The 26137-nt window shown below is 39.0% G+C and overlaps 1 protein-coding gene across 6 annotated transcripts in view; it reads right to left on the bottom strand.

Annotated features, from left to right (window-relative positions):
- The window catches only part of pparg (peroxisome proliferator-activated receptor gamma), a 92337-nt gene that overhangs the window by 51491 nt on the left and 14709 nt on the right, over nt 1–26137 (bottom strand). The window contains exon 1 of one of the 6 annotated variants that reach the window (XM_057845116.1): nt 1731–3036. The exons of 4 other annotated variants lie outside the window; for them this stretch is intronic. In XM_057845116.1, coding sequence (XP_057701099.1) covers nt 1731–1767 — 37 coding nt within the window. In that variant the 5' untranslated portion in view covers nt 1768–3036. Of the gene's footprint in view, nt 1–1730; nt 3037–26137 lie in introns of those variants that run through there. One more of the 6 variants, XM_057845118.1, reaches the window with a different exon arrangement.

Consider the following 26137-nt stretch of genomic DNA (forward strand, 5'->3'; position numbering starts at 1 on the left):
GTGTTCATTACACTGTGCGAGTCATGTATGTGTGTTATTGACTGCTTTACAGTCAATTTGCATTGTTTATTGCATTAGCACTAATTTTCTTTCCTTTCAGAACCACACATATACCCTCACATTCCAGTCTTCTTTCACACACATACAAATACATCAACATCTTTCCACACATGTTCTCACCTGCTCATTGAGTGATTCTCAAATCAAGTGCCATTGCCTGTATATAGTTGTGCCTGTTGCCAAGTTGGATTAAAGTGCCAAAGACTAACTCCACTCTCCACTCCTTGTGTTCTAACAGACACCCCGAGGCGAATGAACCGTAAAATATATTGAATCCAGAACCTCATACAGTCCATTATTTCAAATTAGAATCGATAAGAGAATCGATAAAGAATCAAATCGTTAAGCAATATCGATAATGGAATCGGAATCGTAAAAATCTTATCAATTCCCATCCCTAATTAACCTACCTAATTATTTGTCTATAAAATTATTCTAATTATAAATACACCACTACATAAGATTGTGTCCTTTATAAAAAGGACACAATCTTATGTATGTATCAAAGAAAAAAAGTAATAGAGATCAACTTATAATAAAGTGTAGCTCTTTTAATATTGTTTTGTTTGTAACAATAAAGACTTAAAGCGCATCGATTTAACTAAACTAAAAAAAAAAAAAAAAAAGTAACATCCAAAATGTAAAAATACACTCAAGGTACCTTTCTTGACCATTTGATACTTAAAAATAATCAATAAATTCACATTTATTAGCAACATTAACTCATGAGGACAATATGCAACAACAATTTGACCGAAAAAAATCAACAATTAATAATAGAACAAAAATGACTATTTTTGCTGCAGTATCAGCTCTTTTGCTACGGTGTTGGGTTATTTTGCACTGGACAACCTGGTATGCCACCTTATATGATGCTAAGAGTGCTCGCTGGTTTGTTGATGTAACACTGACAAAGCGGGACGATTTTCTGCAATATTCGGCATGTTTTCGCTGGAAAAAAAAAAGCAGCTTATCAATGTGATTGGGGTCTAATGTCTTTAAGTGACATCATAATTGATTTGGCTTCCTCCTGTTCGCTGCAAACATTTTTGATACAGTAAACAGACTGGTCTGTCCTTGTCTCCTACTGTATCAAAAGTCAAAGCAAAAAGTCAAACGCTACATATGCTTTGTTATATTTCCTTGTCTTGCGCCCCACTATTTGAGAAGTACTGCACATTGGTTCAATAAGTTTCTTAAATATGGAGGCATTGGTGCACAATGTGCAAACTCTACGCATAGGGAGGAAAGCCTGGAGTCAAGAATAAAACCTATAATCTCTCGACTGAGAGGCCAGCTTGTTAACCACATTGCTTAATAATTCATTTCAACGTTACTGTTCTGTTTGTGTTTGATCGGTCAATGTGCTCCGCTGCATGTTTAATAATCAACATTGGGAAAAAAGATAAACTATTTTAAATGACAGAGGAATTTCTGCACATTTAAAAACATTTAATGACTCAATTGATCATTTGTCAAAGAGGAGTTAAATCAACAAACTGAACACTTTAGTACTCCATTAGATTAAAAAAAACATACACATTTCCCAGACAATCTACATAAGATTGAAAAATGAAAGCACAAAATCTTATGCCCATCTTGACATAAAATGACACCCATGTCTACACACACAAACCTACACAACTCCACACAAATTATGTTCCACTCACCCTGTTTGTCCTTATCAATTCCGAGACTGTAAACCATGAGCCCAATGGCCAACAACTGACAGTGAAGAGGAGGTATTCGTGTCCGTGTGTTGTGGTGTCAGTGCACACGGTCATGCTTTTCCTCAGGAAGTGATGACCAATAGAAAGGGAACCTACACACACGCATTTTCTCTCTCTGACACAGTCTGGGCTCAGCAGAAGTTCAGACAGCTCAGCATCATGTGCTCGACCCATGACTTTTGATTATTAATCAATAGTATAAGCAGCATGTAAGTACATATTGACTCAGTCATATTGACTTACTGTATATTACAAAATAAGAAATGTAAAAGTCTGTGTATGTTTTTGCGTGTTTGATAGGGTGAGAGGGTTGGTAAGACTTTCTGTCAGTTCAGTCTGACGGGCAGCCTCTCTGGTTGCACTTCTCCACTGCCACACAGTCACTTGGTGTCAGTACAATATCAGCAAGACCTCTACATGCAACATTACACAGTAACACATAGTAACAATTTAGTTTATCCATTCATTTTCAACATCGTTTATCCTTGTCAGGGTTACGGGGTGCTGGTGCTGGAGCCTATCCCTGCTGAAATCGGGCAAAAGTCAGACTACAGCCTAAACCTGTTTCAAGGCAGCCCTAGGGCACAGACAGAGATGGACAACCATTCACACGCACGATCACACTGCCAATGAGTTGGAATCGATCCCACGCTACCTGCACCATAGTCAGGCGAATGTACCCTTACACCATGAGCAAGTTGGCTACTTAAAATGATTTGACTGAAGACTTGAAAACTTGTAGTTCTTAAAAGATAAACGTTATGAAATAAAATAATTTGATATTAATACCCTTGTTGATGTTTTCGTTTTTATACAATTTGTAAAATTAGTTTAACAAGTAGGTCGCCATTGTTGTTGACGTCGCATGGCGGTGACGTCACTTGGTTACGCTGATGGGTTTCCAGAGAATGACTATAGCGACATAAACATGTCATCTGTTCAACCCTTTCAATTTGAACCAGAGCTAAATATTAATGAAGATGACAGCACTGTCGATATTTCACAAAAACGATCAGCCAAAGCAAAATGAACAGGAAAGATGGAAATGGAATTATGCCAATATGTGCTACACCAGCAAAACATCTACAAGAGGCGAATTTGACACCCAAAGTATCACCGTGCGCTTTAAGTTTGTTTTGTTTAGATGCATAGAGACAGAACATACAAAAGATGCCTTAAGAAAATACTTAAAGTGCCTATGACAGCAAAAACCATGTTTATTTCATATTCGATGCAGTATTTTAGGATGTGTGTGGAAGTGATCGATTTATATATTCAATTTTTTTCAATCCTGCTCCATGAAAATGAGTGACTTCCTGCATTGAGGAGGAATCCGAATGTGACGTCACCCCAATCTTTGCTTTATAGCATGCAGATGGACTGCGGATTCAGCTGATTTTGCGGATTCATTTGTTTATTTTTCACATCACGCCAGCCAAATGTGCTGCAGGGTTTTGCTGTTGCACCAGGGAAAGGTGTGTGAGCCTTTAAAATATATACTGTATGTATTACAGTTGGGTGCTAGATGGCCTTTAAAAAAATCTATGCAATTTTTTGCTTCATAATGAAAATGCTTTACGGGGGAGGCAAGAGGACCATCCAAACCCTAACCAACATCCTCTACAGTGCTGAAAGATGAATCGATTTTACATTGAAATTGCAAATTTAGACTTCGCCAAGTACTCTTGACAGACCCAGTGCCTGTTGTGCTAGCTAATAAACCCATTTTAACAGGAAATATTTACTTTTCACATTTTAAAAACAGACTCCGAAAATATACTTAATTTGACATTCATAAGTCCTAATATTTTTGGTCACCTAAAATTGCTGTTTAGAGCATCTGGATCATTGTTTGGTGTTTGTAAAACATTGTCAATATGGCTGTCCTGATCCGATGACGTGATCAGAAATCGCGATTGCACCATTTTTCACAGGATCGGAATCGGGTGAAAAGGATTGGGTTTTTAATGAAAAAAAAAAAAAAAAATCTGTTTCATGCTCGTACAGCCTCTCACTCCCCCTCCTGCTGATTTTCTTGGTCAGCAGTGCCCTGGCGTTAGCTACTTAAATTTTGACAATGATAGGTAGGTTTGTAGCTTTGATCTTGCCAGAGAAGGGTGGTAACTCTACGATCAACGGCGCAAATGTGTCAATCAACGTTTAGCTTGCTACTCACTAGCGGTAGTGCGCTGTGGCAACTCATTTTGTGAGTGAGAGGCTGTTTAGCATGCTTAGCAGCGTGAGCAGATTTGAGTGGAGTCACTCGAAGCATTTGATAAAGACAAGCATTTATTTTACAATGTTTTTGTTTAAAAATAATTCACATTATTAAGGTGGCACGGTAGGACAGTAACATGTTTAAAGCTTTTGTTTGAAGGCGACACGGTAGGACCAGAGGTTGCGCTAGACTTTTTCGTTGTCTGTCATTTTGACTGACAGGGTCATAAAAATCCGGTCATAATCTATTTTTACCCGTCACTTAAATTTTAAAATGATGATAATGACATTGTGGTGACCCTTTGTTTGGCATAATTCACCTTCCGTACTTGTGTGTCCATTTGGCCGAGCGCGTTACCGGTGTAGGTTCAAGCGCCTACACCGGCTACGACAGTCACGTGACAGAGACACTTAGGAGCCGTGCGCGGTCCCCTCACTATCCACTCGCTCTCGCTATATGATTGGCCGAAGAGTCGAAATGCTCTCCCGTGAAATGCCTGTTGAAAAATGTTCCCGTTGTTACTTCTTGCGTTTGCTTATAAGTGCCCATTTAAAAAGGAAAAGCGACTGATGATACTACACACAGAGCGTATTATTAACAAATGTTAAAGTTGTATAATCATATAGCGAGAATAAGAAACGTCACTGAGGCCCCAGTAGGTAGGTAGCCTACCATATGTAGCATATGGAACAACGAAATTAACAGTTCACCTGCTGTGGCCTGAACGTAGTCTCACACTTTCCTCCTGGTGCGCATGGACTTGAATTGCGTGCCCGCTTGTGCAGTCCCTGTTTTTTCACCTCTTTTATCAACACCATCGTCGTTTTGGGGCTTTTTGAAGAAACTTCGGACACTCAGTTGCCTTGACATGTTTTCAGAGTAAGGCCAACGACGTCATGCATCAAGAGTAGTGATGCACGATAATGCATTTTTCAACCGATACCGATAACCGATAATTTCCTCCTCATTCCAACCGATAACCGATAATGTCAAGCCAATAATTCTATTAAAAGATTTAGGTAAAATTTTAAAGTATACACAAAAGAAAATATTACTGTGCAAAAATATAATTTATTGCTCTTTTTTTCAACACAATGTATGAACAAGTCGTCAATTCAAACATCTAAATAATGACAGATTGTCTGACATTGTGTAATGGTAAACCTTTGGCAACAATTACTTACAGAGTAAATACCTAAGTTGCACAAAAATGCGTTTAAAAGTAAGCCATTCCTAACATATATAACATTAATCCGCTGCAAAACACACCTCCTTAAAACTAGTCAGTTTTAAGTGTAAGTCTATTGGCAATAAGTGAAATTATCTGCCATCGCTTCAAGTGTATTTCTCTCAGATTTCTTGGAAGAAAAATAGCTAGCTGAAAATAATCTTAACAGCCTTGTTTTAAGCAATACATTATTATACTTAATCCTAAAAAAAAAAAAAACTTGAAGAAGGAAAGATTTTGAATAATATTTGTGGCTACAGAATATTGATTTAAGAATTTGATTATCTACTGTGACTGTAATTGAGCAAAGAAATAAGTTAAATAATTTGAAAAGTGATTGCTAATGTTATATGCTTTGTTGCACACTGTGAAAATGATTACCTCAAAAGAGCGAGATGTCATGTACCCATTCTGCAGCGCTTTGTTTACATTTGCGGCTTTCACGACATTTGCGTTACAGCAGCTAAACTGCTACACGGCAGTACTATTTGGACGGAGTTGGCGCTCGCATCCGTGTGCGTGTTGTTTTGTGCCTGAGTTTTATTAAGCCGAAAATAAAGGCAGCGTTACAAAGTCATCTGACCGCTCGTCATTTCACATTCTGAATGCATTATTGACTGGCTGACTTTTTCTCCATGTTTAAATTATCTTATAACCACTGTGCCGTCATGATAAGTTTTCTTACCGGACATCACTTTTTCATGAAGAATGGTGGTCGTATAAACTGCATTATTTATTTTATCCAGGGCTTTGGTTCTCGTGTCATTAAGGTAAAAAAAAAAACTGTGTCTCGTCTCGGCGGCAGCTATATTCGTACCGGATAATCCGCCCGCCCGCCCCGGCGTATTCGGGTCCTGGCTCTGCTCGCACGCCGTGGGGGAACGCTCGAGAAACCGGGGTGTTCGCCGGAGGTCCAGAGGGGCCTATGGCGAGGCGGCGGCGGCCTGCCGTACTGGCCAAAGCGGCGGGCTCCGTCGGAATTTACCACCCGCCTTGGGATGCATTCCCAAACAGCCCGACTCTGTATCGTCACAAGCCCTGTAGTTTAGCTTAGTGTTTACAATAGCTTTAGCATTCCTGCTAGCAGCAGCCTCGTATATGTTCCAAAATTCTTTGTGATGCAGTTTTAAATGGCTGCTGGGTTAGTGGTTTTGAATAAGGACGCGTTATTTCTGGCTTGTGGAACTTGTACGGTACATGTTTCGCAGATGGCGAGAGCGTCGTTTTTTTAGTAACAGCCGCCATAATATTCAACTACTTCTTGTCTTGTAACTCCGCCTCCTCAACCCCTCCTCCCTCAGGGGCTTCAGAGAGGGGAGGGGTTGACGAGGCGGCGTGCTGAATTCTTCGGTTGAGCACATTTGGAGGCAAAATCAAGTATATAATTATCGGATTGCATTATCGGTTGAATTTTTTTATTATCTGGATTATCTGTGTGACGTCATAATTGCCATTATCGGCCGATAATTATCGGTGACCGATATTATCGTGTATCTTTAATCAAGAGAGACAATAGCTAATTAATATGCTCACTCGCCACCCTGTGGTCTGGGGTGTTAATTGCAACCGGTCAAAATGACGGATGGACTTCAGTTTTTTCCGTCACCGTTTAAAAAAATCGGTCAACGACGGAAAATATTCGGTTAACGCGACCCCTGGGTAGGACAGTAACATGTTTAAAGCTTTTGTTAAAAAAAAAAAAAACAACAACAAAAACTTTTTTAGTATCAGAACTCAATATCGACAGATTCTCAATATCAGGTCACTCAGACTCAGGTACAAAAATAAGACCTCGGGACATCCCTAATCGTCAACTCGCATCTTGAGGAAAACAGTTATCCATATTCATTTTGAAAGGAACAGAAATCAAGTCAGATTATAGCTTATTAAAATATGACATATTCAGGAGGTATCAGCCTGTTAAAGACGTTTCCTGTTGAATAAAAGTTCATCATGTGTCATAGGAACTTTAAAACTGAGCCTTATTTGCTTTGGCAAGGCAGAATTTCATAGCAAAGGTTTGTATTGGATCTTGTTACATCATGCGAGTGTACCTAATAACATGCGACATAACTGACATGACATTATATTATTTGGCAAACAGTGATATCACAGCAAGTATGAACGTTAGCATTAAAAGCTACTTAGGCAAAACATTAACTTTGCAAAAATTTTTTAAGGAAACAAGACAAACGCAAGGCAAACTGACAGTCTCACTAGTCTACGCTGTCAATAATTCACTGGCACTTTTTTATTTTGACACCGAGGGGGCAAAGTTAAACACGTGAGTTCAACTGCTTAAAATGACAAGTGAATTAGAGTGTATATCAGAACCTGAAGAAACCTTTAATCTCATGAATGAAAAAAAAAACTATTGTCATGGGAAAATTTGAGATTACGCACACACACACAAACAGTCACCCAAACATGTGACTGAATCCCGAGGTGTGTCCTCAGGGCAACGGAGGTGACTGAACGTAATATGACTGAAGATAATCTCTACAATGCAAACAAAGCCATATGAGGGCACATAAGGATATCTGTGCATGCACGGGCATGTAGTGTGTAAATGCTGCCAAAAACTGAAGTGTTTTTTAACACGTCAAAAGGATATCCAATTTGTATTCCATACAGTATATACTAGGGGTTTAATGGTACACACAAGTCACGGTTCGGTCGGGAGTCACGGTTCTGTACAGGTTTGGTACAACAGGAAGAACAAAAAGGCTGTTTTTTTTAATCAAAGAATGTGAAAGTTTTTTTTTATATTGATTACCGTAATTTCCCGAATATAACGGGCACTCCCCCCCCCCAATATGTACATATATATATATATATATATATATATATACATACATACATATAAAGCGATTTTTTTTTTTATTGACACGGCCACGTTGTGTTAAATGCGGCGATCCGTTGCCGACCATTACGGTACCTGACGTCACCATTTTGTTTCGGTAATACTTCACTCTGATCGGCCGAATGATTTCGTCTGTGTTAAATTCTGCTTTTTTCACTCTTCATAAAGCACAGAATTTAGTTTCTTGAACTCGTTTGAGTCAACGCTTATTGCAGCTCCGCAACTCGGACCATAACAAACGTAACAACACAGACTTTCTATGTGTGTCCGTCAACTATATCTGTCCCTCGCGAAACTCAAACCCAAATAACAATAGTTCCTATTGTTAATGTCGTGTCTGTTTTATCTTGTCTTGAAAAAAAAAACTAGAATACTTCGAGTGCCGTGTTCAACGATTTATTTCTTGCTTTCAATGAACTTAAATGCCGACAGTCCGGCTATAATGCGGCGCTCTTTTGTCTAGCCTCAGCGGCCCTCTGGCTCATAGACCATCACAACATAGATATGACAATACAGCAGCATGGATCCACCAGTGCCACAACATAGAACAACATAACATAGAATACCAATACGTCACAGTGTCGACAGCAATTAGGTCTTTCGGATTTCCGACTTACGTTCTCACTTTCATTTTACCGTATCAATCCATGGAAGAAACATTTATTGATCATGATGTAATGAGCAAGTTATACAGCAGCCTTTAAAAGAAAAGTCACATCAGTTTTGTTTTCTCCTAGATTCTGGTAAATTGGAGAAGTTGTCAAATCATATTATGACGGTAAATATTGTCAGTTTATGGTAATGTTTTGAACTACCAATATGCTATGCTTGTGCTGTGTTTCACCAGTCAGTAAAATGACATTTCTGTATCTTTACACGAGCTTTGTTTTCTTGTATTCTTCTATTTATTGGTGCTAAAATTAGGGTGCGCATTATAAACGGGTACAATAATTTCCCCTATATTTTACAAGTAAATTTGGGGTGCGCATTATACACGGGAGCGCCTTATATTCGGGAAATTACAGTATATTTAAACTAAAAAGCAGCTCTTAAGTGCACTATAAATACAATAAAATATCAAAATTATGAAATTGTGTTTTTATTGTTCTCACATTCTTTAAAGGAACACTGTAACTTTTCAGTTTGGTCGTATTTAGCGACGCCGGTGGACAAAAGCGGTAGTGTTTTGCCTTAAGGAAGACTGCATTTCTCATGAGGACCAGCGCACACCCGTGTCGTAAAATCATCAATGAATCAAAAATCAACCTCCCGGTCGCCTGCAGATGGAAGTCCCGGGTATTTTTTTTGGCTATAAAGAAATACCAGCGAAGCGTCAAATGGCCCCGTTACCGAACTGACTACTTTGCTTTGTCAAAATATAGACTACTCAAACAAGCAATCAAGCAGCCTAGGTGTAAAGGGGGGTAACTCTGGAAAGCTGCAATTAGCATCTTGAATATTTGCAATCCAGACTTAACTCCTGGGTTAGTGTAAAAATGATGAGAGGGCCATGTGGCATGAAACAAAGACAAGCCTCCAGAACTGTAGCTAAACCAGACTGTCTACATTTTAGAAAATTGAGTGTTACAACATCTGGGACAAATCCCACCAAGCACCTTTACATTGTCTTGACAAGTCCAACATTCAGTTGTCAAGGTTCACAGTTTATTAAGTTGAATAACACAATGACCAAAGAACTTTCGACAGCAGCTCAAACAGCTGTTTTGTCACAGCAAACATAAGCTTCAGTATACAGTACATACAGTAAAAGGGTTTTCTGCCCGATTGCCTGCCTGAGCAGCCCACTGTCCGACGAGGTCAAGGCAGCTCTGCCCTGCAAACACTCAAGATGCTAAATGGAGCAATCCAACCCTGTAGTTTTGCGAGTTTGAATGGGAATGACTAATGAGGACCTCAATGTGAAAGTGATACAGACCCCCCTCAAGATATAAAAGAGGTGTCACTTAACTAGTTGTCAGTCGATATATTACCACAAATGTTATGAAAATATTTTACAAAGGTTGAAAAGTTACCTAGTGTTGCTTTAAGTCACAGTTTATGTGCATTGGTTAGGTAAAAATGTGTGTGTGACCTGGACTTGGTTTGTCATCTCTGAAGATTGCTATTTGATTGCAATTGTTTTGGGGATTCAAATCGCTCAGCAAATGAACGTACTGTATTTAAAATTGGTGATGATGTGATGCCACATTGAGCCTTATTATGCAAGAACTCGCTAGGCCAGCACAATACAGTATATCGTTTGAACATTGCTATTGCGATGTGCGCATATGCAATAGTCCCAAGGCAGGATGTGTTGTTTTTTGTTTTTTTTTTAACATGTAAGTAAACTTGAGTTTTGCTTCATAACAGCAGCAACATAGACTTCACTATCAGTTGACAGGCCTATTTACAAAATTTCAAATATTTATAAAACCAAAGCCGCTAGCGACCTAAAACCAAAACAGACACTTTCCTTAGGCATATGTGAGTCTCCATGAGCAGCGACGTAAAAAAATTCAAAGTCGTTCCCTAATAAAATCTCAATTAATTATTTTTTATACAAGTGTAAAAAATTAAAATGCTATAAAATTCTCAAATTTTGCGCTGGATACGAAAAAAATCACCAAATGCAGAGACAACCACCTATATATTCAGGATCAATAGCAATATTAAACATATCGTAGTTTTTGCCCAAAATAGCAACTTAATTTTTTGCAAGTTTTAACAGCTAATAAATCACTCAATTTTCACATAACGAACTTATTACTTGAGGAAAGCATTCAGAATCATCTTAATTTTACTCAACGAAAGCGAAATTGGCATTTTTCTATGTACAATCACAACTTATTTAGGTTGAATTCTGATGTTACTATTGCCTTGGCACATCTTGCCGGGTATCTGGCCCTCGTCGTTTTTAGACTGAAATGTTACATCAAATAAAACCCGTAAAAAGATTGATTGAATGATTGAATGATTTTTGTTTTGTATGGATGCAGAAATATTTAAATTATTACTTTTTTGCCCCCCCCCAAAAACGGGCAGTTGACCGAAAATTACCTTATCATTTGACTGTAAAGGTACGCTGCTGTGTATGGATACAACATGGCGACCATCACAAAACAAAGAGCTTTTTAAGTTCAATATTCTTGTAAAAAATGCGTAAATCCTGGAATTTCTATAGACATGAACATAGAACAGCCTAGATTCTTGGTTAAAAGCAAAAAAAAAAAAAAAAAAAAAAAACCACGAGCAGTTATCATTCATTTTATGTAAATATTTCAAGCTAAAATTACGCTATTGTGTAATCCAACATGCCGGCCATCACAAAACAAAGAGCTTTTTAAGTTGAAAATTCTTGTAAATAAATGCATACATCTCGGAATTTCTATAGATATGAACACAGAACACTCTAGATTCTTGGCTAAAAGCAAAAAAAAAAAAAAAACCAGGCTGTTATCATTCATTTTACGTAAATATTTCAAGATAAACTTCAGCTAATTTTTCCCATGCATTTTTTTTCAGAACGTTTCAAAATGCAAGCATGGGGATATTTTATATAAGAAATTACCTTAAATCCTTGACCAAATCACTCTTGAGACACTCCTCCCAGCTTGTATGCAGTAAAAAATTCATCCTTTTTCTACCTAAATCCAGCGTTTGAGTGCACCGTGTGTTTGAGTTTATCACAATGAAGGCCTGGGTAGGCCCCCAACGGGAAGGCGTGGCGCAATGTTTGTGGGAGCTGTCTTGTCAACTGATGGTGAAGTCTATGGCAGCAACTGTGCAGAGACATGCTCTCCTGGATCCCTTTTATATACAGAACTCATCATTCATAGATGAACTTCCTTAACTTGAAATAAAAGGTATTATATGAATACAATGTGGTCAGGAAAAGTCATCCTAAGTCTTACCAAACAGAGGTATTGAAGTCATCTGGTGAAAATTCTTCTAGTTTTCATTTTTCAATATACAGTGCCTTGCAAAAGTATTCGGCCCCCTTGAACCTTGCAACCTTTCGCCACATTTCAGGCTTCAAACATAAAGATATAAAATTTTAATTTTTTGTCAAGAATCAACAACAAGTGGGACACAATCGTGAAGTGGAACAAAATTTATTGGATAATTTAAACTTTTTTAACAAATAAAAAACTGAAAAGTGGGGCGTGCAATATTATTCGGCCCCCTTGCGTTAATACTTTGTAGCGCCACCTTTTGCTCCAATTACAGCTGCAAGTCGCTTGGGGTATGTTTCTATCAGTTTTGCACATCGAGAGACTGACATTCTTGCCCATTCTTCCTTGCAAAACAGCTCGAGCTCAGTGAGGTTGGATGGAGAGTGTTTGTGAACAGCAGTCTTCAGCTCTTTCCACAGATTCTCGATTGGATTCAGGTCTGGACTTTGACTTGGCCATTCTAACACCTGGATACGTTTATTTTTGAACCATTCCATTGTAGATTTGGCTTTATGTTTTGGATCATTGTCCTGTTGGAAGATAAATCTCCGTCCCAGTCTCAGGTCTTGTGCAGATACCAACAGGTTTTCTTCCAGAATGTTCCTGTATTTGGCTGCATCCATCTTCCCGTCAATTTTAACCATCTTCCCTGTCCCTGCTGAAGAAAAGCAGGCCCAAACCATGATGCTGCCACCACCATGTTTGACAGTGGGGATGGTGTGTTCAGGGTGATGAGCTGTGTTGCTTTTACGCCAAACATATCGTTTTGCATTGTGGCCAAAAAGTTCAATTTTGGTTTCATCTGACCAGAGCACCTTCTTCCACATGTTTGGTGTGTCTCCCAGGTGGCTTGTGGCAAACTTTAAACGAGACTTTTTATGGATATCTTTGAGAAATGGCTTTCTTCTTGCCTCTCTTCCATAAAGGTCAGATTTGTGCAGTGTACGACTGATTGTTGTCCTATGGACAGACTCTCCCACCTCAGCTGTAGATCTCTGCAGTTCATCCAGTGTGATCATGGGCCTCTTGGCTGCATCTCTGATCAGTTTTCTCCTTGTTTGAGAAGAAAGTTTGGAATGACGGCCGGGTCTTGGTAGATTTGCAGTGGTCTGATGCTCCTTCCATTTCAATATGATGGCTTGCACAGTGCTCCTTGAGATGTTTAAAGCTTGGGAAATCTTTTTGTATCCAAATCCGGCTTTAAACTTCTCCACAACAGTATCTCGGACCTGCCTGGTGTGTTCCTTGGTTTTCATAATGTTCTCTGCACTTTAAACAGAACCCTGAGACTATCACAGAGCAGGTTCATTTATACGGGGACCTGATTACACACAGGTGGATTCTATTTATCATCATCATCGGTCATTTAGGACAACATTGGATCATTCAGAGGTCCTCACTGAACTTCTGGAGTGAGTTTGCTGCACTGAAAGTAAAGGGGCCGAATAATATTGCACGCCCCACTTTTCAGTTTTTTATTTGTTAAAAAAGTTTAAATTATCCAATAAATGTTGTTCCACTTCACGATTGTGTCCCACTTGTTGTTGATTCTTGACAAAAAAATTAAATTTCATATCTTTATGTTTGAAGCCTGAAATGTGGCGAAAGGTTGCAAGATTCAAGGGGGCCGAATACTTTTGCAAGGCACTGTATATCGCAATATATCGCCAACCCCCCAAAAGTCAAAATGTCTGTTTTTCCAATATCGTTCAGCCCTAGTACTTGCCCACTTTGTTCTACCTCAACGTACTCCTAAAATAGCTTGAAAAATGACATTCTGGGTACTTTCAACACAAATTATTAAAATGAGGTTAATATGCAAAAAATTGTAAATTAAAAAAATATTATTTTTTTTTGTATTTACAGGAACCTTGTCTGCTCTGAGGCAATAAAAGCCAGAAACGTATGCAGGTAAGGTGTTTGCATTTATTTATTTTTATTCTTTTTTTAAATTGAACAGCCTCAAACAAATTTGACAAAAGTACCTGTAACAATTTGAATGTTGGTTCCATTTGCTGCTAGCAGTGAAAAGGCAATTTTCACAATAAACTGAGGACATGAACTTTCCCCCAATTCCTTTAAATAGTTATGAGTTAATGGTTGATGAGTCCCTAGAGTCTAAAACGCTTCCTTCGGTGGATAAGGGGAAGGAGTGGTGCACTTTGTCAAGGTCACACACAGAAACATACACACACACGCTCGTACAGAGTAAGTGGTATGGCCCTGGAGATTGTGTATTAGCACACGTGGGTAGTGTGTACACAATGTATAGTTGAACTGAGGCCATACAAGTTCAATCCAGGTCAATGTAGACCTCATTCCAATCGAAATGCTGCATGTCCAATAATTTGAAGGAGTGAAAGGAGGTAACTTGGCAAGAACAGCCTGAGGTAGAATTCGGGAAGGGTCGTGCCTTGTTCCTCGAAATGTTGAGGAAAAGGCGTGAGGGGGCTGCTTTCAGACGGCAGATGACGTGAGTCTTATTGACAAAAACGCAATGGGAGCTGGACAACACCAAAGTTCAAGGTAGGTGTTAACAAGGAGATCCACAGTTACTCAAGCACTTTCAGCTTTGTTGAGTTGGACAAACAGTCAATTGCACAAAACAATATGAAAACACTCACAAAGGGCTACTTGAGGTCTCGACTCAGGCGCTCACATGCAGAATAATGCAACCAAGCCAAACTCACTATACTCACTGTGCTATACCCCCAAATAGTACACACCCAACATGTTTTTATTGCATTTTATAGGCTGGAATGGCATTACAATGGATTAGGGATGATTGGTTTGATAGTACTATGGAGATGAAAGTTTGGTGAATAGCATTGCAAAGGCAGTGTAGAAGTAGATAAATTGTGTGCCTAATGATACTTTAGTCTGTATTTAATTTTAGGATGTTACTATCAAGAATGTGAACCTACAAGTTATTGCTTGATGAGAACCCATGACAAAAGACAAATGCCACAAAATGTTTTGGTCCTTAATTTAATCGACAACTTGTTGACAAATTGGTCAACACTGAGATTGCTAGTCGAAAAGTCGAGGATGTACAATGTGTACTTTCCCTAGATGAATGTCCCGTATGAGCTGCCACCTCAGTCACTCTGAAGAGGGTAAGTGCTAAAAAAAAAATGGACGGATGTCATGTATCCGAAGCAACACAAGCACCCGTGTTGCTACATCTACATTGTCTTGGGCAAAACAAACTCCTCATCAGTCCCAGAAGTGCTTGCTTGTGAATTAGCCCCATAGCTTCCAAAAGGGTAAGTGGAACAAAGGCTATTGCATATCACTCTGTCTCTGCTGAAAATATGCTAAAGTGCACTGGCGGAGATGTATTTCACTTTAGAAAATATTTGCATGCTAAATTTGGGGGATTGAGTCATTTTACAGTTACAGATTAGTGTCTCAGAATAAAAACTGAGACATGACATTACCGACTGCTTCTTAAGGAATACATTAGGGATGTACCGAAAGCAAAATTCTTGGCCGAAACAAAAAAACGAATATTTGAAACACTTGTGTACACCATCCATCCATCCATCCATCCATCCATCCATCCATCATCTACTGCTTAGTGAGGTCACGGAGGCAGCAGCTTTAGCAAGAAAGCCCAGACTTCCCTCTCCCGGGCAAGTTCAACCTGCTCCTCCGGCAGGATCTCAAGGCGTTCCCAGGCCAGCCGAGAGGCATAGTCTCTCCAGCGTGTCCTGGGTCGTCCCCGGGGCCTCCCCACTGGTGGGACATTCTCGGAACATCCCTCCAGGGAGGCGTTCAGGAGGCATCTGAACCAGATGCCCGAGCCACCTCAACTGGCTCTTCTCAACGCGGAGGACAGAGGAGTAGCGGTTCGACACCGAGTCGCTCCCAGATGACCGAGCTTCTTACCCTCTCTCTAAAGGAGAGCTCGGACACCCTGTGGAGGAAACTCATTTCGGCCGCTTGTTTAATGGGTCACACATATACAGTGTATCACAAAGCCCGCCCATCTCATCAGACCATAGGACATGGTTCCAGTAATCCATGTGCTTTGTTGACATGTCTACAGCAAACTGTTTGCGGGCTTTCTTGTGCACCGTCTTCAGAAGAGGCTTCCTCCTAGGGTGACAGCCATGCACACCAATTTGATGTAAAGTCTTAGCACTAACAGGCTGACCCCCCACCTCTTCAATCTCTGCAGCAATGCTGACAGCACTCCCGTAACGAGCCACATGACATTTTGGAGGGAAAATGACAAGCAGTACTCAATTTGGACATTTAGGGATGTATGTTTTTTCATAGGGGTGTACTCACTTTTGTTGCCAGGGGTTTAGATATTAATGGCTACATTTTGAGTTATTTTGAGGGGAAAATAAATTAACTCTATCATATAAGCTGCACACAGACTACTTTTCATTGTGTCAAAGTGTCATTTTGTCAGTGTTGTCCCATGAGAAGATATACTTAAACATCTGCAGAAATGCAAGGGGTGTACTCACTTTTGTGATACACTGACTGTAGTAAATAATAGCTAATAATAGGGGGTGGCGTGGTTCAGTGCTAGAGTAATCATTCCCCCACCCAGAGGTTGTGTGTTCGATTCTCCGCCCTGATGACCTAATCTAAGTATCCTTAAGAAAGTTACTAAACCCATACGTTGCTCCTGGTGCTGCGTCACTAGTAGGTAGATAAGGATATAGCGTGAAGTGCTTTGAGGGCCTTAAAAAGGTGGAAAGGCGCAATACAAGTATAACTCCATTTACTATTACCATTTAACCGATCATATGATGGAGTGAATACTAGTTCAGGAGACAACAGCCAGGGAAGAGAGGCGCGGCTGCATCTGAGTCGAAATAACCCAGTTTTAAATTGATTATTTGGCCGGTCGAAATAAAAAAAAAAGGCAGATACAATATACGTCAACTTTCCAAATATCGGCTGGTCCCTTGCCTTTATTTGCTAAGCTAAATGATATATCAATGTACATTTGTGTGGAACTGTAGTTCACCACAACAACAAAAAAATTGTTCCGTTCTTGTCAAAACTAGTAAAGCTCTTTACAAGGCTATTACAATCTAAAGATACGCCTGGCTTATTGACAATTTGGCGGGAGTAAGTTGGTCTCAAGCAGACGTGCTAAATTTGCGGCCAGCGGCCAGAAGTGGGCCTCCACGTTATTCTGTACAGCCTGCAATCATGCACATCTACTTGATATTTCTTTCAAAAGTACCAAAATTAAAGATTGTTCCATCAATGCATCAGTCCTGCTGCTATATACAAGGTTAGGTCGTGGGGGATGGAGCTTCAGCGGGAAACCCCAGACTTCCCTCTTCCTAACGACTTTGCCCAGCTCCTCCAGAGTGATCCCAAGGCATTCCCCAGGCAAACCAGGAGTCGTAGTCTTCCCAGAATGTTGTTGGTTGACACCTGGGCCTTCTCCTAGAGGAACGTTCCTCATCAGGGAGGCGTCAGATCATAAGGTTCCTCTCGATGCGGAGGAGCAGTTGGTCTAACCCAAGCCTCTCTTGGATAACAAAGCTTCTCACACAATTTCTAAGGGGGAGCCCGGCAGATTGTTAGCACTTTTAAAAACAGTTAGCTATTGCAAGCATTTTTGTAATCAACCCCGTTTTTAAAACAAACTTAATAGGTGTTTGGAAAAAAGATTTTCTGATTTCAAAATCAATTATTTACTTTGTTTTGTTTTTGGAGTTATTTGGGGGGGATCTTACATTTTATATACCCCTCCATGGCAAACCATCACAATGATGTCACCCAAAATACAAATGGGTTTGACACCGCTACTCCAATGGATAAACCTTCTGAAAGTCAACGTTAGCATCTAGAGGCGTGACCACTTTCATAAATCTGGGGATGATCAGTCGAGCTATAAAAAATATAACTGATCTTGTCCGCTATTGCGTTAGTTGCGTCAGTTAGTCACATTAGCTAGCTAGCATTTGGTCGCGAACATTTCTAAACATGAATAAGAATATATAAGTGCAATTGTGGGGTATTTTCACAACTTCTTACCCTATAATATTTCTAATTATAATGTCTACTGTGCTTTGCTATATTAATTTGTGAATGAGTGGAATTTGTGTTGACATTGCATATAGTCAGTGTGTGGTCAATAGATAGCTAGATAGCTTCATTTCTCTGTCTTTTCTTTGTGAGTTAATGTAATATTTCACAATAAAATAAAATTGATTGGCATATTAAATGCTTGGACGCTGTTCTTTATGAAAAAATTGAGATCGGCAAACATCGAGACCAGCAAGTCGGGGTTTTTAGAAAAAGGTGATTGGCCAGAATATTGTGATTGGCGCAGCCCTACTAGGATTATGCAGCAATTACTGCGTGCTATAGATGTCGCCACGTGAATGCGGAAAATTTTGAAGGACTAACGAGAGATATTTGGATTTGTGGTAAAATGAATTTTTAAGCACACAGCAGCACAAGTGCCTGGAAAATTTCTAATACTACCACTAAAACACCTCAATGGTCTAGCTCTTCTTATGGCATGAATATACAGTAGATCTCCTGGACTCAAATGCACATCAGTCAATGTTGTCAATGAAAAGTGATAGAATACTTGCTAGGTGTCATATAATTTCAATGGGATTGGAACAAAAATAGGAAGCTGTATCCCACCGACAAAAAGTCTGTACAGCAAAAAACACCACTTCGTCGCAACCCTGTAACAATGAAAATATTTTAAAATGCTTAAATTGCAGGTTTGCTCACGTCATGGTTATTTGTTTCGTTTAGCATTATTCTCCAGTAAAAAGTGTGAGAAAAATTGTAATAAAGGTATTTTTGATGCCGATTAAAATTGTACTTCTGATATATTCAATTAATACGACACACAACAGTCCTGACTATACTGCACAACTTTTAAACTGTAGCTTGGAAAAGGATTGTCAACTCACACAAGATTCTTTTCACTTCACTGAACAAGCTATTTTTAATGGCTCCACTTTCTCCAATCTCGTTTCCAACGACTTGACTTTTCTTTCTGGCTCTTTCTAGCGGTCGTCAGTTGGGAGTTCCACTTGGAAGCGGCCTGTGGGCGTGCTATCACCCAGAGGGGGAACTCCAAGCCCATTGTCCACCACATAATATGTAGACATACTTGAGCCTGTGTCTCCATTGATATTACACAGATCTAGTCTTGTATTTTATAGGCTGCTCCTTTTAAGCATAGGATACACCCATTTTCCAAATGTGCAGCAATGATCAGAAAGTGGAACCTCACACTGTCATTTTATCAAGCAGGTGCTAATTTAAAGTAAAAATCTTAATGTCTTCCACACTTACACCGACAAAACGCCAATAGGTAGTTTTTTATTGTTGTTTTTTTTTTTAACTGTCCTGTTCTGCTGATTAGACCCAGAGAATGGGAATCTCAGTATTTCCAAGGCTGAACACTTTTAACGTGCCACATGGGAGTTTGGTGTATTACAATTGTGGTTGTTTACAATATATTGTGTTATTAATTCAGAGAATCGGATCAGAAAAGGGTTTATGGGGGACAAAGAGAAAGTAGGAACAGACAAAGAGTGAATAGTGACATAAAAAAAAAAAAAAAAATAGGATTGAATATACAGCGGTTGGACAAAATAATGATATGAATACAAATATTAAAAACACCTAGAGGTGCAACAATTAATCGACAACTAATCGTCAAGCAAATTAATCGACAGCTATTTTGATAACCGAATAAATTAAACTTTTCTAAATTATTACATTATAACATACATAATTACAACAAAATTTCTTCATTATATAAGGATATGAACAAAAATCTGCTTTTACTTTGGAAAACAATAATTCACATTTTTGCCAGTTTCCGGACATCTTACTGTCTAAACTAGATTCCTAATAAGGCTGCTACAACTAGATCGATTAATATATTAGTTGCCAATGAATTTGATAAACGATAGAGTCGAAGAAAAATACTCATCCATTTTGCCTTCATGTCTACTTAGAACATGCCGAAAACAACTTCAGGGTAAATTGTGAAGGTAATTAAAAGAAGTGACATTTATCCGATTAATCGATTAATAATTTAATTAATTGTGCGATTAATCGATTATGAAAATAATCGTTAGTTGTAGCCCTGGAAAAACCTAACATTTTGGCATCATAATTATTGAACATTATTGGTAAAGAATGGCATGAGGAACATTCTAATGAAGTTGAGAATCTCGTATGGCAGACACAATCCCCAGACCTCGAGATTATTGGGCATTTAAGGTCAGTTTTAGAGTTTCAATTAAGACGTCGATTTCCACCGGCATCTTTTCTAAAAGAGTTACAGGGTATTTTAATTGAAGAATGGCTTCGTATTCCTTTGGAAACAATTAACAAGTTGAATGAATCAGTACCTCGGCAAATTGAGGTCGTAATTGATGCAAAACGCGGACCTACACCATATTAAAGGGCAACTGTAGACCTTTCCGGATTTTGGTGTAATTTTATGAATATAAACTTGGGACAAGTTCATCAAAACAACCATGACATTATCAACACGTAATTGTAAGGATAATTTGCGTTTTTTTTAGTTTTTTTGCACTCCGTTAATGGTCCCTTCGCAAACCCGGAAGTGTGACGTAGGCAACAGAAGACTACTCACAGCTAACATAGCAGCAACAACGATGTCAGTGATATTTCCACCAAAGGTAACCATTCAGGATCGCTCTTTCGTGACACTACCGATGGCAAAGTCTCCCAGGAAAGATGAACTACAATTAATCCCTACATGTTTGAACCTGAGGCGTCAGATGACGGCGATTTACTTGACACAGCAGATGGCGTCATGACGCCAATTGACAGCTCGACACTTCACGAACAGGAGAGTGAGTGGTAAATCCAGCATCGTGATTTTTTATTAGAATGCGATTACATGGTTGTATATTTTTCCATGCTCTACACATAGCTAAAACTGGATATTAGGTAATGGGACAGCTCCTACCGATCTAAATATGATAAAGCTAGCCCAAATGTGGCTAAATGAATGCTCTACACATAGCTAAAACTGGATATTAGGTAATGGGACAGCTCCTACCGATCTAAATATGATAAAGCTAGCCCAAATGTGGCTAAATGAATGTTCTACACATAGCTAAAACTGGATTTTAGGTAATGGGACAGCTCCTACCGATCTAAATATGATAAAGCTAACCCAAATGTGGCTAAATGCATGATGTTATTGATATTTCAAAATAAATGACAAAACCATTTTATTTTCCAGGTGTTGCTGTAAACCGTCAAGTAATTACCCTCCCAAGAGTATGCCTGTGTCATCAGGAGATCGCAGACGTGAGAGCCAAACTTGCGGAGGCTGAAGCACTGACAGGGGCATGAATTTCATTTAAAAAAATAAAACCATAAATTGTTAACAACATTGACACATTTTGTTGACTGTTTAATGTATTCTATTGGTATATAATATATTGTAATTATATTACATTCTGAAAAAATATTCAATAGGCCGCAATAATAAATGATACCAGGTTTATGTTGAATCAGCATTAGCTTTCGTTGTCAGATTGTGACACAACATGTTATACCAAGCACACAACGGCACACATCAAAGAGCATAATTTTAGTAAGCAACACAAAGTTAGGATAGCAACGGACTAGCGCAACATTGAAAAATGATAATGGCAGTGGGAAATATGTATTTACTCTTTTCTGTAGCATGAAGTGTTCTCTATACAAAGATAATGCATTATCATTAAAATATGAAGGTAACTTGATTTTTCTTTTAAAAAATGTGTACTGTATATATGACTAGTTTATGATTTCATGTCATCAAAATTTGCTACATTTATTTCTCCTAAATCATCGTCATCTGATGTCGCAGACGGAAGAAATTCAGCATCTGGCAGGCCTCATAGGATCTCTTCAGTCGTCATCGCTGGACACCGCATCACTTCGGTCATCATATGACTCGACCCACTCTCTCTTGATTTTGGGAAACTGGGTGGCAACTGACTTGCAACGCTTTTTTCATCGTGTTGAGGGTTTCCACCACTTAATTTTTTATGTTTGGCTTCCTGGAGGAAAAAAAAAATCACAGCAGCATGAAAATATTGGGTGAATCCTAATTTTAATTTAATAATAATTTCTTGGTGATGAAATAATAATGCCCCAGTCATAGCAGCATCTATTTGATGCTATTGTTCCCTCTTCAAATAGGCAGACCTTGATGTTGAAATATAAAAAACAACGAGCCAAGGACCTATTTGGTGCTGGGGACATTTGAATTTACATAACACCTATTGATATAGTAATAAAATCACATGAGTAGACGACATGTCAGCCAACCTATCTACTTATGACAGGCCAACAGCAAAAAAAAAAAAAAAATGTCGCACTTCAACAAACTGGCAGTAGGAGTCCCCCTCGTTTATAAAAAAAAAAAAAAAGCCATTAATGTTCTACTTACGTCTTTGGAAAACCAAGGTTGCATTGTTGTAGGTTTTCAAAGCTGTCGTGGCTGAAATGATGAAAACAATGAGCCGATTGGGGACCTGTATGCATGCTAACAAAAACGGTCCAAACCTTTGCAGAAGTTTTTTTTTTGGACCACTCCTAGAGTCTCGAGTCTTCCTGTGAGTAATTGATATCGCTACACATCGAGATAGCATGACGAATCCCGCGAGTAAAACCCAGAAAATGTTTGCAATATATGGCTAGGATAGCGTGGTGCTATATTTCCGTGTTCAGAGTGGTGGCGAGGCTTCCTGGAAGTTACGTCACGAGGTAGGGGTCGGCAGGACGGCGCGTCCCTCGTTGCTATGGTGTTGCTATGGCCATAACTCAAAAACTACGCGGTTAATTATTATTATTTTTTTTTTTTATGTGACTTTTTGAGAGAGCGAATGACGCATTTAATACAATTCAACTGAGTAAAACACTTAAGAGCGAAATCTGAAAAGCTCTTCAGTTCCCCTTTAAATTAGTTATCGTTGATTTTTTTAGGTGTTTCAAATATTTTCTCCAACCCCTGTATATGCGACCTAGTACAGTTAGCATTGCTGTCTCTGTGCCTACTATCACCATTCTCGCAGTCGGCGTGATGTCACGATGACGTCATCACGCATAGAAACGTGTCGCCATTTTGAGATGAGGGCACGCACAGGTAAACATCCGTAGACAAACACCTGAAATTCATATATTTCAGCTGTGCTTTGTGTTTTTTTTAAAAAAATTTTATAAAAACGTCTTAAACATGACTTATTATTAGCCCGAGTCACTGTCGACAGACGTGAGGAGGCGATACAACTTAAAATAAGCATGTATTGGCCTGCAAATCTGCCCATACAAAGTCGCGGCTGATAGCTGGATAAACAATCCAAAGGAATTGCCTGCAGTGGAGTTTGGAAACATCTACAACTACCTCATAAAGACACCCAGTAAGTTGACCTTTATCAACTACGTGTAATATGTACTGTATGGAACTAAGAAAACTGGTTGTATATACGGAGTGATTATTTGTGCCGTAACCGGTAATTCGTCTCCAAGCGTTATTTAGCCGTGAACACTTCACGACAAAATAACCAATTCCCACCAGGCCAATAATATACCGATTGACCGATCAGAGCAGTTCACGGCAAAAGAAAAATAACGCCTTGCGAGTTGTCGATTACGGTAATAATAACCACTGCCAAGTCTATTGAATCCTAGCAGCTAATTAGGGCAAAAAAAAAAAATCGAATAAAGTTTACTCACCAGTAATAAAATGTCGACTGCAAATGTAAATGTGCCTGGATTTAGGTTCCCACTGGCGAGAATGGTCCACGGAACCGTCTTCTTTTACTGTTCTTCGATTGATTGCTTTCAGCCATTTGCTTGTCCTTTTCTTCTCACGAGGAAGAACTTCAAATGCGTCTCCGAACTCTTCCTTGTGTTACAACCCGCAACACGGCAACTTTTAGTCATTCCGATGGAAAAAAAGACCGCAAATAAGACGAAAGTTCAACGCGTTTGTACTACAATGCACGACAGAGCAACTGCTTGTGACTCGTGTTCATTAATGCCCGGATGTCCGACTGCGAGAATGTAGCGAAACGGATACCTTGAAACTGAAAGAAAGGAAAACGGGAGAGAGGTCAGATAAAAATGTGAACAGGTAAAGGTAGGTGCGCAAGCAATGTTCGTAATATGTAGTGAGAAACCTATCGCTAGGACAAATCACCTGTGAGTACTAAACAACTGACATTCCACTATGTGTTCATTGGAACTTAGTCATGCGTAGGCTAATTCAAACGCCACCTCTGCCATCCCAGGGGGTAACAAATTCAATTCATTCTACTAGGTTTAACAAAAATGATCTGATTAAGACATTATAAATTTGCAATACAGCTACACCCTGGACTGGTTGCCAGCAAATCACAGTGCACAAAAAATAATTCACAACAACATTCATGCCTAAGGATGTTTTATTTTTTTAATTCATGAACCTAAAGTGAATTCTTTTGGAACGTAGAACTCATCACAAGATGACCAAAACTAAAATTTCAACCAATAAACTCAAGTTTTGAGGTTGATGTACTTAGCACACATGATCTCAGTGTGGCATAATATTATTCTGAAATGAATGTATGAATAACTAATATAAATAATATCCTGAAATCTTAAATTATGGTTGGACAAAATTCCTGAAAAGTTTTAAAATTAACCACCCCTAGGAGACAGGAAATGGTTTCATTGGTAGCCTTTGTAATAATTACATATCATTTGAATTGCAACTAAATATAACAATGACCTTAAAAGTCTTCACAAAATCAACATGATCTTAATGGGCCCTGATAAAGCAAAATCAAAGGTTGGCTTCCTGCAAAATCCGACATAACAACACAGTCAAATCACTGCTTAAAACTTATTGGCTGCTATTAAGCGTATGAGTTTGTTATTGTGCTATTAATCTTGCTTATCTGCGGCATAAAAAACAGAAATGTAAACATGTCTACTGAAGGACGCCACTGGCGAGCCATGTGAGGAGGAGACAAACATACGATGGTATGCTATCTGAGACACTCCCTTCATTTATGACAACGGTGCAAAGTTTCAGTCATTTATTCACACCATTGAGACGCACACATGCATGTATATAGACATATTTTCTAACCACTTGTCGCTTGCTTATTTTAAACGTTTGCTTGTTTTTATCAAACCAATTGCTATAAAGCAGTCGACTGATTTTTGCTGCAATTAAAAATGTTAACTGCTGGTGCATGGTGTGGCAATGTTGCAGGCATAACAGGAAATCAATAATGCACTTGTATATATCTTATATAAACCTCTATTCATTTCTTACGGAGCTTCATATTTTCCCATTCAAAATTTTGATATTCGCTTCGCGACCTGGTGCCTCATAATGTTGCCACTTAAGGGTGTGTTCAAAGTCTCTGAAGTCTGAAGTGAATGTTCCATTTTGACAACATTTTTGAGTTCTTGTGGGAATCGGCGCAAACTCGGTGTGTATTCTATTCTCCAAACGCACCTTTAGCTAGTGATAGCTCCATAGGCGCAGTTTTTCAGTAAACTGGTTAATTTCAGGTACATGCTTCCTGTCAATAGATGACCCCTTCAGCTACTGCAGAAGAATAATTCAAGTCTAACCACGGCTGATTAGACATATTTTAAAAAATGGACATCCAAATTTTACAATAAAATTGCTCTCAGCTGATACACTAGCGCTGACAAAGCTTTCCAGAAGCTTGATATTCAAGCTCATAATTCATCCAAAAACTTTTATAGATGAATAGGACTCCATCTGATCCTATATGCTATATTTTAAAAGGATGTGTATCCACTGTTTGCTACAACTAGAGGACACTATGTTAGCGCTGATTGGCCATTTTCAACCAGCAATCAGAGGACTTTTTTTTCCCGGAAAGGTTCTGTCCGATGCCCGATCCCATTACAGAGGAACCGTTTAAGGTTAATCCTGGGTGTTTCGACTTTTGTTGTGATTTAAAGACGATGAATTGCCACAGTGTGCTACAACAAAGCTGCTATGCTAGCTGGTAGCTTTTAGCCTGAGAGTATATAAGATGCGATGCTGGGGACTTTTGAGAGGACCTGGTC

Source organism: Corythoichthys intestinalis, chromosome 9 (genome assembly GCF_030265065.1).
Source record: "Corythoichthys intestinalis isolate RoL2023-P3 chromosome 9, ASM3026506v1, whole genome shotgun sequence".
In the NCBI taxonomy this organism is placed as follows: domain Eukaryota; kingdom Metazoa; phylum Chordata; class Actinopteri; order Syngnathiformes; family Syngnathidae; genus Corythoichthys; species Corythoichthys intestinalis.